Here is a 13,519-nt window from a genome sequence, read left to right on the forward strand (position 1 = left end):
ATCTGATTCTGCGGCAGCCATACTACACAATGGGGACCAAACAGACAGCAAGGCTGGAGGCCGGATGCTGGATGGAAAACCCAGCTTTCCATCTCTATATTCGTGCTCCCACTGACCCCAGAACCGCATTCATAGTATCAATGCTCATACCAGATCTAAATCCTCTCTTAATCATTGATGGACAGATTCGGTACCAGCCCTAAGAGACGGATTACAAGTTCTAAGATAAGAAGCACTGAAGTTAAAGTTTTTTTTTTGAGAAACAGAGAGTGGGCATAGGATCTTAAAAAGGTCGCTATCAAGGCCTTCGCCCGTAGATGTTTGCTAAAAGCTAACACTACTGTAAACCACAGCAACTTCATTAATGAGCAGTTGAAACGCAACAGCAAATTTTATTTACTAAAAAGATAAAAACACAGAGTTAGATAATTTAAGAAATCTATGTATTCAAATAGGGAATATGAAAACATACTTAACCTGATAGACACCAACTTTTTAAACAAAAACTCTAAATCGGTCCCCAAATCCTCTATCTTGCTTATTGTAAAATGTCTATGTTAGCTTAGGATGAGTCATGATGAGACAGATTTAGCCCCTGGCATGTTTCAGTGATAGTGTTTTGCACACATAGCTCCTGCTAAAGACCCTGAGAACACAGCCCTCAGCTTATGGGAAAAAAGCAAGACAACTTAGCAGCCCTGCTTTAAGCATCTTCCCTAAAGGCTGTATGACATGTTTCAACCTATTAGAAACCATATTTCAAGAAGTCCTTCATTGCTACAGGCCCACGGCTGGAACTAGTGTGCATCATGCCAGGGCCTGCCACAGCAGCCAAGGGAGGACATATTTGGTGACAAGGTCTCTCACAGCAGCTCCTTGTTAACCTGCCAGTCCATCTCCTTCATCTCCTGTGAACACAAAACTAGCTTCTTATGGAGGAGTTTCCAGGAGCTATGGCCCAGGATGAGCACACTTTGGAAGCACCAACTGGACAGGAAGAAACTCGGGCTCTGTCTGACTAGTAACTGGGTCTAGAAACACCTTGGATCCTTTCCAATAAATATGAGAATGATGTCTGAATAAATGTTTGAATGTACTGGTGAGAAAATATAATAACTAAAGACACACTGTATGTGATGTTAATTTCATATGCCAACAGAAACACACAGGTGCCCAAGTTAGGAGTTTCTGGCAAAGTGACAGCGTGGAGTTTCATAAGGGAAAAGACGTGGGCAGCAAGTCAAGGTGAGTCTGTAGGTATGCAAAGCAGGGAGGCCCGCCAGCAACGGCACTCCTTTCAGGACACAATGTTTCCTCCACCTGCCTTATCAGGAAATCAGTGACAGCTGCGTGGAGACCCTGGGTCACAAGAATTCCCCACAACCAAGTGCTGCTAGATTTGCTTCAGGCAGCAGGTATTTTCTGCTTGTGTCCCTTAGGCAACCTAAAGGACTTCACAGCTGAGAACCTTCTCTCCTCTACCTCTTGTCTTGCAGGGGAAAAAAACAAGAACCCCTCATGCAATCAGTAATGTGTGCTTGTCAGGGTCCACTGTCCAGGTTCTGAAGGTTAACATCAGGGCAGCCACTGTGAAGACAAACATCTCCCAAGCAGATGGCCAGTGGCTGCCACACAGGGCAGAAGGGCTGCCACACAAGGCTTCACCTTAATGCCACATTCTCAGTTATGTCTGCCCGCTGAAAACAACTGATATCATATGCATGTAAGAGATCATCCATTTTATTTCATTTTTTGATCATGTATTCTCATTAAGGAGAGGCCATTATGGTTTAAAACAAAAGTCAGCATGGGCCTGTTTGCCCCTTACAAGACACAAGGCCTAGTTTGCATCTTGGTTCTGCCAAAAGCTGACACGTGTGCATCACCTGACAAAGGACGGGAACTCCTGGAACCTCTTCCTCACCTGGGAACACTTCTGTTGACCACTGTCAGCTTATCTGGTCCTTGACAATTATGTTGACTGCCAGCAGCTAATCTGGTCTTTACATTGTTTCAAAAGAGTTATTTTAAGTGCAAAGTGTTTTGTTCAAATGTGAGTGATGATGATCACCATCAGGCCACTGAGCCAGACGTTAGAAGTATACGTTAGGGGTTTGCACACACACCTATCGCTTATACCCCTGTGTTTTGCTAGGACTGCTGGGTGGAGACATGCCTGGACAGAGCAGCAGCCTCAGCCTCGCTGAGCCTGCAGTCGGGCGGGAATCTGAGGAGGCCAGACCGTCTGTGTTCAGAAGCAGTCACGTAACTGCTGAACAGAAAAAACACCACAATTTAGGGTCTGATTCTTGCTGTGAATATAAGAACTGTTCTAATCACAATTCCTTTAATCCATGAGTGTGCTCACGAGAGTCACACAGGAGCCAAGACTGAACTGACCACGTGGTTTATGTCTCACTTAGGGGTCAAACCCATTATCTATCACATCAAGTTTTGTAAACCTCTAAATAAAACGGTTGCTGTCCATAGTGAACTTTACTGGAAGGGTGGCACTGAAATCATTTTCTTTTAGGACAGCTCCACCCACCTCCCCACTCTCTGGTGGCCTCTCGATACTCAAAGGACTGGGAGTAACAGATACCGGGACAGTTCAACAAGTGACTGGACAATGCGTGGTCTGTCCACCATCTACACACAAGTCCGAGCCCAGAAACACGTGTTCTGAGACAGGCCTGAGGAGCGGGAACCCCAGCAGAGTGAGTTTCTCACATCCAGGAGTTGGTGGAGCAGGCAGAGCTGCTACCAGGTCCCAGAGCCCGCAGAGTGGAGCGCATTGCCAGGGGAGGGGGGACACTCACACGTGCCAGTCTCGCCTAACTCCCCTGGGGACAACATGTGATGACAGCTACCAAGGAAAGCGGGGCTTTGAGTTGAGGGCTGGCCGAGGGCATCCCTGGTCCTGACTGCAGGGGGAGGGTGCGGCGCGCTGGACAGCAGTTGAGAGCCCAGCTGGGGGAACCTGCAGGTGCACTGGCTCTCCACCGCAGCTCAGACATCAGGACGGACGCAGGGGTGTGCACCCTGGACCCGGCTCACCTCCTTGTGGGAGTCTTTGTGGGCTTCCAGTGTCTTCATGATCGTCAGCTCCGCGTAGTTTTTAAACCTCGCTGGCTGGTTTCTCAGGATTTCCCGCAACACTCTGAGAGCCAATGCTCGGATGGAATGCTGGGGCGAGAGGAAAGAAGACATGAGCAAACAGCTCCGGCACCTCCCTGCGCACACGGTCAGCAGGGCCCGACACCAGGTCCCAGGCCTGGGCTTTCTTGGCACCTGCAGGCACTGCGATACGTATTCCAGGCTGAATGCAAACAGGGTCCCCAGACAGCCAGCTCCATGAGGACAGGTGCGGTGCCTCTGGGGACATCCTGGGACCCAGCACCTAAGAGAGACCCCAGGACGGCTTCCCACATAAGCCAAATTAGGCCCGCATGAGGATGATTAAGTTCATATCAATCTCCCAGGGTTTTTCAGGGTTTCTGAGAGTTAGGTACATATTTGTAAAATACATAAAAGAACAGATGAAGAGGACCTACACATCTCATCAACCTGCCCTGGCAGACAGTGGACTTTCCTGCCAGGACAGTGGAGATCTGTCGATACTCCTGACCTTTGAGGTGAGCAGGTCATGGGGGAGGGGAACCTGTGCAGAGCTGCTTAAAGCTCGAGTCATGCGTCTGGAGGAAAGCCATTCCAAACAGACGCCTAATCTCAACAAAAGAGGATGGAGTTTACACCAAATAGAGCCAAACGGTACATCCTGATTCCCTGTCACTCACCTGTACAAGCCACACGCTCACACACCATCCCCTGCCCTTTCCCTGACATTGCCGCTCTCCCGACAAAGCCCAACCAGTACAAGGACTCCAGGAGCCAATACGTACTTTGTTTTAAGAAAAACGAAGACAGATCTTTCATCACCGTCCTTCCACCTTTATTCGCCCTACGCCAAACCACTCAATCTAAGCAGCAGAGAGCCAGTGGAGTCATTATGACATTCACCAGCCTATGCTCACCTGCCTTCCATTAAAGTCACCATCAATGTGACCCTGGCATGACCTCGACCCTCGGCCATGGCCAACTTCCTCAAAATCTGCCTGGTCCTGTCCCTGAGCTGCTCACCACACTTACTGCACTTGTGTTTCTGCTGGCCTACACGAAGCCCAGAGCACAGAGATCGATTCTTACTTCTAGAGGTTAATTCAGGGAAGTCTCAACAGTCATTCCTGCTGCCACACAAGAGAGCAGCCACACTGGGTCGGGGTGGGTGGAGGGGAGGTGGCCTCTGATCAGGGTGCTCACCCCTGGAAGGGTCATCTAAGAGGTACCACATGCAGATGACGAACCAGGCCGGGTGCAAACACCTAGTTCGTCATGTTCAAATGTCACAGTGTGGAGAAGGCTTTCTATTTTAAAAATAACAATGGAGGGTAACAGAAAATAGTTATAATCTCTGCTTTTGGAATCTGTTGCTGGAACCACTAACACATGCAACGGTGAACCAAGAGGGAGCCCCAGGGAAGGCAGCATTTAGTGGGTCTTCCAAAAACAAACGTCTCATTTCTCAACTGCATAGAACCATAAAGAAAACCCCTAAGAAAAAAATCCCATTATTAAAAAAAAAAAAACAACTTCACATTCTACATTAACAAAGTCTTAAGACATTTTGTGAAAGTGACCTGAAGCAGGAACAAGTTTCCCTCAACGACTACAAACCCTATTACAGAAAACCCCGCATTGAAGCCAGGACAGGGCTTGTCCCCAGTAAGAACACCACCTTACTAACCGAGGCTCAGAAAACCTGAGAACTGTCTGGGTGTCAACAGGAAGCATAGCACAGAGAGTGGAGAGGAGCCAGGGCCCTGGGATGAGAGGCGTGGCACAGAGAGTGGAGGGGAGCCGGGGCCCCGGGACGGAAGGCATGGCACAGAGTGGAGGGGAGCCGGGGCCCCGGGACGGGAGGCGTGGCACAGAGTAGAGGGGAGCCGTGGCTCCAGGACAGACAGGAAGGCGGGCAGCTCACATCCTTGTCCCCGAGTGTCTCGAGCAGCAACAGCAGGATGGTCTTGAAGTGCTCCTCCCAGACGCCCAGGCTGTCCTCACGCGTGATCTTGAGCAACTCCAGCAATGCGCCCTTCCGCTCCTCCACCCGCTCGTTGTGGTTGGACAGCTCCTTCAGGAGGTCTGCCACCAGGTCCGAGTGGTCAATGGGCACTTGGGGGACACAAGACAGATGCTCAGCCCTGTTAACAGGACCCCGCCCTGCTCTCCAGCCTCTGGGAGGTCCCCACTGGCCCACACCACGCCCTGTGGCACTAGCCTCACTCTACACCCTCAGCAGGTACCCTCACCAGCTCAATGGTGAAAACAGACGTGAAAAGAGGCATCTAGGACGCAGGGACCAACAGGCAGTGCCTCTCTCTACTCAGCCTGACTTTTTTACCCTCCTATTTCAGACAAACAGGAAAAACCCCCCAAAACCCCTCCTGGACTGTCTTCTTCCCAGCTCTACTCCCTGCACCTGGCCTCAGCCAGGCTCCAGCAGGGACACCCTCACTACCCTCAGAGCCCCTTAGCACAGTTTCCTCAAGGCCCTCCACCACCACATCTGATTCGTCAATATTCATTCCCTGCTTCAGTGTCCAGAGCGTAAACACACATGGATCACAGCGTCCAGGCAACCCACAGACTAGCTATTCACAGACCGCAAAGTCTGCCGACATCATGCAGTGTAACGCCTGTCGGGACTTGACCACGGTCTGTACAGCAGAGGAACATATCCTTTCTCTTTACATGTTTTTTTTAAGAGACCTCAATACACTTAAATACTCACTTTAAATAGAATGGATGAAACACAAAGACAAACCATTAGAAACCTAAACTTGTACTCTTCTTAAGCTTCTAACCTTCTAAGACTGAAGAACAAACACCAAGGAAGTTTATGTCTTAAAGAACCCTCTCGTCTCTCCCCTGCTATCCCACCTTTTCCTTTAAGCCTTTAAGTGTACAGTTGGTGGATAACTATAGCCGACATCCTCGTCTCGTCTGTCTTAAATAAGACTGACAACTGGGTAAGTTAAACACTGTATCAATCCTATGAGTAATGAGGGGAAAAGGTCCACGGCTCCCAGAAAGTACAAATCCAAATAAGCCCTCCACTGCTAGCCTCCTGCCCAGCAGACAGCTGGGTAGACTGAGCTGCTCCCCACCAGTGAGTAGCAATCCACAGGCCAAGGGGCCACACTCTCACGTCCCTGAAGCTACCTGTGCTTTCAGACAGTTTTCCCATCACTGCTTGGCACACGGACAGCACCGTTTTCTTCCTTTCCTGCTCCCCTCCCCTCCAATTCAGCATCCACTGGTAACACAGCCCTCTCCTCTATGTCTGCCACCACAATGGGTCGGTTTCCCCTTAAAGGAAAGGGGAAAGGCATTCAGCTCTGGGGCCAGGGGCTGTGTCTCATTTCTGTGTCTTTGGCAAGCCACACCCTTCTTGACACACAGTAGGCCTTCGCTGAATGCTAACTGCTTAGAATTCTGATTTAAGGTTCTAACTGAAGTCTTCATTCAAAATTGAAAAACAACATAAAATAACAGGCTTGGAAACAAAGTATACATATATAAAACTTTAAAAAACTAATTAAAATTAACTAAAACATATGAACATGACAGTGAGGTGAAAAAAGGAAAAGTTAGGTTCTAAGTAAAATGACTATCCTATCAACACATACTCACTCACTTGTTACTCAATAATGGTCTTAACACAAGAGTCAGAAAAATACCCAGAGCAGTTCTGTTCTGTATCAAGTATGTTCTACTTGGGGCAAGTAACTCTCCCTTTCTGAACCTCAGTTTCCTACTTGGAACAATGGGAAGGATCCCTCTATCTCAGCAGCCAGCACATAGCCAGCAGGGCCCCAGGGCACATTAGATCCCTTCCCCAACCGCAGGTCCAGTAACGCGAGAGACCAGCAGGCAGTCTCCTTGCAGGGCTCTGGGACGTCTGGCCACAGCCCAGGATGGGGACATGCCCACCAGAAGCCAAACGGTCAGTGTCCCCATTGCCTATGCCCGTGCTCATCACCACCAGCTTGAGGCCTGATTCTTCACAAAGCCTTCCCCATAGGCCCTCCACGTGCCCCCTGCTCCTGGGCACACGACAGGACCTCAGACGAGCAGAGCAAGGCAGGCCTCTCTGCTCCATCCCACATGCTGTGTGTGCCCAGAGCTATCCTGCCAGGGGCATCAAGCTGGGAGAGACTCACCATCTCGTAGTTGCTCCATGTCGTCGTCGAACACGGCCTCCTTCAGGGCTGTCTTGTCATAGGCGCTGATGGTGTCCGAGTAGGGGTAGGGGCTGTAGTCACGCGCCCGTGGCCCTGGGAAGGCGCGAGGGGGCTGGGTGTTGAGGAGGGAGGTCTTGTTGTCCAGAGCCGTCCGGCCTCCTTCCACCACCTCGCTGCCGCCCCGGCCCTCGGTGGCAGGGGAGGCGATGCCACCGTCACGGGATACCTGGGGCACAGCACACTCTCAGTTCCTTTGTCTAAATCTTCACAAGTATTAGCAGAGCCAGAAATTTCTCACTTGAAATCTGGCTGCTGATACAAGTACAGTTGTTAGTGTTTCAATTTGTAAATATCTAACTCCTAAGTGACCTCCAAAGGGACAGAACATACTTATGTTTTCATCTAACCATTCCTTAGTTCACACAGAATGTCTGTTTTCCTTGGTACTGGATGACTAATTCGACAAATATTTTTGAGATTAGCGCCACGAACTTCTGAGGAGCCCCTGGAGAAGGCAAGCTGTATACCTGAAACCCCCAGTTCTCAAGGAACCTCAGAGGCCAACACCCCAGTGGAATACTTTTACCACCACCAGGAAGAGTTTTCTCTCACTGACACCCTGACATACCACCATGGATGGATGCTCCCCTGATGACCCTCTGGAGACTATTACCAAAATGCAGGTCTGTGTACCTGATGTACAGTGAGGCCAAACACCACCAAAATGTTAGGGTCTGGAGCAGAGAAAGGTTTACCGCAGGGCCAAGCAAGGAGATGGGTGGCTCCTGCCTTAAAAACCCCTGAGACTTCCCAAAGCTTTCAGCAAATCTCTTTTCTAGGGAAGATGAGGGAGGGGCGTGGTTAGTTATTGCAAACTTGTTGGGGTTAAATCCTTTTTCTTGAGATCAGGTCATGTAATGATGTTCCTGTAAATCTCCACCAAGTGAATGTTATTGGTTTTTTGTTTTTTAATTTAATATTTATTTATTTGGCCGCATCGGGTCCTAGTTGTGGCATGCAGCATCTTTAGTTCAAACATTCTAACTCTTAGTTCCCTGTTCCCTTAGTTCCCTAGCTTAGTTCCCTTAGTTCCTTATTCTCTGTTCTGACAAAAAAGGGTGAGGTCCCAAGGGACAACTTTCATCCTCTGAGGTCCAGATCCTGCTAAGAGACAGAACTCAGCTGGCGGCTCCCTCAGGCTGAGGTCCTCAGACTCTGTCCAGCTGTCATCACTGAGGGAGCCAGGTGCCGAGGACCCAACTGGCCCTGAAGCCCCTCAGGTCGCCCAGATGCTGGGGCCCAGGTCCTACAGACTGCGTCCTATACAGATGTCCACTGGCATCAGGTCACAGAGGCGGGGATGGGGAGAGGTTCATGGCTGCCTCAAGCCAGTGGGTGGCCTTGGTGAGGGCTCTGGAGCCCTGCAGGACACAGTCCCCAGCATGTCCCCTGGGTGCCCCCACTCTCTAGCTCACCTCACGGCCAGGTGAGCTGGACAGCCCTGGACGGGGAAGGCCGGAATCCACTCTCCACCTGCCCATTACCATTCCGCTGACCACTGGCTGAATGGGCCACTGAAGGTCACTCATTGACAGTTCCTTGCTTGGGGGAGGGGCCTACTGTAGCACTGACCAATGGCTCAGCAACCATTAGCGGCCTCGCAGTAAGTGCTGCCTGGTAACGGGGTACAGGTAGCAGGGCATAGCAAACGGCCATGGGCTAGGGGCTGTGCACGACCCCACTGTTATTAGAGTGCCACCACCCGCGAGTCCCCTGATATATTCCCTACAGTGATGAGATCTCTACCTACAGAGAACTCAGCATCCCCCAGGCAGATAGCTCTTCCCTCAGGTGTTTCTGACTCTCAGAGCTGGTCTTTATGCTGGTCAAAGAACAGTTCTTTAATATTTTCTGAAAATGTTTTCCTAATATATTTCTGAGTTTTGTGTAAAACTAATTAAAGCTCTGGTCCCCTGGCCCTTGTGTCATGTTTCTGACCGGCTCCATTCTCAGGGGGTCCCTTCTTCTGAGTACGCTGGCCTATCCGGCACCCTTTACAGGTTAGCAGAGAAAGTGTGGCTGACTGCAGTGGAAAGAGCAAAATGGTCACTTTCCTCAAGTCAGATGTGTGACTACAGAACAGTGGAGGAAACATTTCCAGGCAGCCACACCCCACTGGTGATTCCTATGGCAAAATTTTTATTTGTGCTTGTCGGTAAGATACATCTCTCTCATTTTATGCCTATGCATTTGTGGATTTTTTTTTAATTGTAGTAAAAAAAACCACACAAAAACTGTGTGTGTATGTATATATGACATATATGTCAAATCATTTAAATTAGTTAATTCATTAAGTGTCTAACTTAGTAACATTAAATACATTCACAATGGTGTGTAAGCATTACCACTGTGTCATATTTTAGGCAAAACTTTTTTCATCTTACCCAACCAAAACTCTGTTACCATTAATAACTCCCTGGCCCTTCCAGCCCTGTAGTCTCTGTTCTACTGTCTGTCTTTATGAATTTGACTACTCTAGGGACCTCATGTAAGTGGAATCACACGGTATTTGTCTTTCTCTATCTGGCTTATTTCACTTAGCAAGACGTTTTCAAGGTCCATTCATGTTCTAACACATACATAGTATTATGTTCCTTTTTATGGCTGAACAATACTGCAGTACATATTGCATTTTGTTTATCCATTTATTTGTTGATGGATACTTGGATTGCTTCCACCTTTGTGCTACTATGACTAACATCATTCTGAATACTGGTGCACAAATGTCTGTTCATGTTTTTGCTTTCAATTCCTTTAGATATACACCTGGTAGAACCAATGCTAGGATGCACTGGTTCTTACACACCCTGCCCAAAAGATCTTGTCCTAACATAATTAAGATAAAAAAGAATTTATAAATATATGCATAGAAGACTGAACAGGAGTTTTCTCGTGGTATAAGATGTTTCATAGATAATTTTTTTTAAAAATTATTTTATTTTAGCTGTGCCAGGTCTTAGTTGTGGCATGCGGGGTCTCATTCCCTGACCAGGGATTGAACCCAGGCCCCCTGCACTGGCAGCACAGAGTGTTAGCCACTGTTCCACCAGAGAAGTCCCAGATAATTTTTGTCTCTTTGTAACTCTCAAAAGTAAAACATACATTACTAATATAATGAAAAAATTATTTATAAAAGGGTTTTAAAAACTTCAGACAATAAAAAAAGAAAGTGAAAAACTCCTAACACTAATCACGTTTAAGAACAAAATCTAACTTTCTTAACTTGGTACATTATATCAATTGATACCCTTTTGGCTGGATGTCCTTCCTGAAAGTTCCCCTCATATTCCATGATGCCACACTCCCCTCCGCTAATCTTTGGTCCTTCTTGACTCCTTTTCTTCTGTCTTTCCCTTAGTGTTGATGCTCCTTAGGATTTTGTCCTTCCTTCCACTTGGCTGACTTCACTTGCTTTTCTTTAGTTACCAGCAGGCAACTAGTCAATGTCTCTCAAACCTCCACCACCAGCCCAAATCACCAGCCTCAACGCCAGACTGGTATGTCTGAAAGCCTAATGGCTGTTTGCGTCAACGTTTCATCATGTTCCCACCCCCCATATTATCTCACTGAATTGCAGCAGCATGTCCTCAACAGTCCTTGCCAGAGACTCTGGCTCTTCTATTTCTGCTCATGAGCTACCCAACTCAACTTCCTCTGGAGTCATGTTCCATCTTAGGGTCTCAGCAATCCTTCTAAAATGTATGTGTGACCATGCCACTTCCCTGGTTAAAAATCCTTCAGAGATTCTTCAGTCAACTCCAGAGAAGCCTGTGCAGCTCCTTCTCCCCCATCCAGGGCACGCCCGCCATGTTCACTGCCGCCACCCCCCAGGGGACATCCTCCTGTGTCCACCCCCATCCTCCTGCCTCCTCACAGACTTCTCTAGGACTACGACAAGCACCTCACAGTCTTCATGCTCAGAAGGTGACATCATCTCCTCTGCAGATTCATCCGGAGCACCCAGACTGGCCCTGATCGCTCCTCCCCCAGGACAGTTTGCTGCCACCCTGCCTGCCTCTACAGGAGACTGCAGCTCCTGGAGCACCACACTGGCGTCGGGTGCAGGCGCACTGTTTTTATCACATCAGAGGAACATAAACATGTCCAGGATAATGGAAGCCAACTGAGAAAAAGGGCATTTAACATTCTTCACAAGATAGCTGCGGGCTACACTGCAATTTCACAAAGCTGCCCTGGGCCTCTTAAAATCACACTATTCTAACTATGAGATAAAAATAACGTTGGGGTTCAGTAATCCCAGTGCTCAGTGTTCAGGATTATCCCTGGATGGACACAGAGGTCCCTACCGCTCCAGGTGGTGACTATACACAGCCCTCCCTCTGTCAGCCTGTGGATACTCACAATATCGCAGTCCTTTCTGCCATCTCTTTTAATGGGCTCATTCAGATCCTCTTGGCTTCGAAAACTAAACTTTTCAATGGCTTCTGTCACTCCACGCAAAGAACTATAGATTTCTTCAGAGTTCAGGTTTTCAGTATCATAGTCCAGCATGCTATAGATCAAAAATATTTTATTCCTTAAATTGAGGCACACACATAAAATTGGGGTATGGGTAAAAATTACTTCTAATAATTTACAGAATAAGATATAATTATAGTTTCTTTAGGTGATTTGGAATAATAAGGAGACATCTTTTGTTAGAGCACCACCACCGGACAACTTAATTACACATCTTCCTCGTCAGATCTGGCCCCAAACACACGACATCAGCACTCAATAAGAGCCAGTGCAGTGGGAAAACAGCAACCACGAGAATGCAAGAACTCAAAGAGTGACAACCAGTGATGATGCATGAGGTAATGGACGTGGAAAAATAACTTTCATACCTTGAAGATGGAAAAAAGTAGTTTGGTTGTTACTGGTCTCAAATGTACAAATAAATGAAAAGAAAGCTAGTGTTACAGACAAATTTTAAAGGAGCGAAGCACACGACTGTACAAGGCTGGATTTTGCTTACCAGTATCTGAAACCTGTAAAAATGAAACCCCAGAGTAGAGAATGACTCAAAGTCAGATCCACCAATGCACTCCTGACACCCTTCCATCTAACCCAGTAATTTGCTTGCACAACCAAACTCTTCTAGATGCAGACTCTGGGAGTTTTACAACAAAAGCAGATCTTATAAAGATGAGTCACACTTCCAGATGAACACCTAAAAGCACCTCAGAAAGTAAGAAATATCTGTCCCTTACAGAAAAATGACATCAGCTCTTGTCCATGGAGACATCTAGCACAGCAAAACACAGAATAAGGCAAAAATCCTCCTGGGATAATGCAGTGTACAATAGAGTGCCCTTTAGATGTTTGCAAAGTACACTGAGAGAGACGGAAGAGCCTAAGAACAAAACCATCACCTTCCCTCCCTGCAAATAATTCAAGGGAGCCAGGCCGAAAAACTGTTACTTAAACATCACTTGTCCCAAGAAAGTATTCAAGAAAAGATCAGATAAGTTGGTCTAAATTTGAAGAAAGTCTTGAGTTACAACTGAGAATTGCCAGGGACATTAAAAGAATCCTTGAAAGTGAAAGTCACTCAGTCATGTCCGACTCTTTGCGACCCCATGGATTGTGTCCATGGAATTCTCCAGGCCAAAATAATGGAGTGGGTAGTCTTTCCCTTCTCCAGGGGATCCTTCCCAACCCAGGGATTGAACCCAGGTCTCCCGCATTGCAGGTGGATTCTTTACCAGCTGAGCCACAAGGGAAGTCCAAAGAGAATCCTTGGCTGTATATAAATAAACATTCAATGGCATTCATTATTAAGGACTAAAGAACAGCAATCTCTCTGTTCTTCAGAAGAGAAATAACTGAAACCAGTCATCCACTGGTGGGAACCACTCCTCCCCCAAGAGCAATACACCCAGACTTGTACATTCTGTTAAGAAGAAAGTTTCCTGTAACTTAAACACAAACCATGTTTACCAACCTTCCCCTCAATACACACACTTTTTTGTTGTTGCTGTTGTCTAAGGTTTGGGCAGATGAACAATACTTGAACAGTTCTCACTTGAATTAGCCAGACCTCTACTGGCTGGAAGTTGTAATGACCTGAGTGGTTTCTAAGACTGGATGGGTCCTGCGAGAGCACAAGATCTGAATTCACTCTCTGAGATGAATTTACTGTCTTTGCAACC

General features: G+C 47.5%; 1 protein-coding gene across 15 annotated transcripts in view; it reads right to left on the reverse strand.

Annotated features, from left to right (window-relative positions):
* The window catches only part of CLASP1 (cytoplasmic linker associated protein 1), a 273,403-nt gene that overhangs the window by 21,261 nt on the left and 238,623 nt on the right, over nucleotides 1-13,519 (reverse strand). For all 15 annotated transcript variants that reach the window (XM_070769105.1, XM_070769110.1, XM_070769114.1 and 12 more), the window contains 4 exons: nucleotides 11,727-11,877; nucleotides 7,284-7,530; nucleotides 5,042-5,232; nucleotides 3,058-3,186 (listed from right to left, as the gene is read on the reverse strand). In XM_070769105.1, coding sequence (XP_070625206.1) covers nucleotides 3,058-3,186; nucleotides 5,042-5,232; nucleotides 7,284-7,530; nucleotides 11,727-11,877 — 718 coding nt within the window. The remainder of the gene's footprint in view (nucleotides 1-3,057; nucleotides 3,187-5,041; nucleotides 5,233-7,283; nucleotides 7,531-11,726; nucleotides 11,878-13,519) is intronic.

This window comes from Bos indicus, chromosome 2 (assembly GCF_029378745.1).
Source record: "Bos indicus isolate NIAB-ARS_2022 breed Sahiwal x Tharparkar chromosome 2, NIAB-ARS_B.indTharparkar_mat_pri_1.0, whole genome shotgun sequence".
In the NCBI taxonomy this organism is placed as follows: Eukaryota; Metazoa; Chordata; class Mammalia; order Artiodactyla; family Bovidae; genus Bos; species Bos indicus.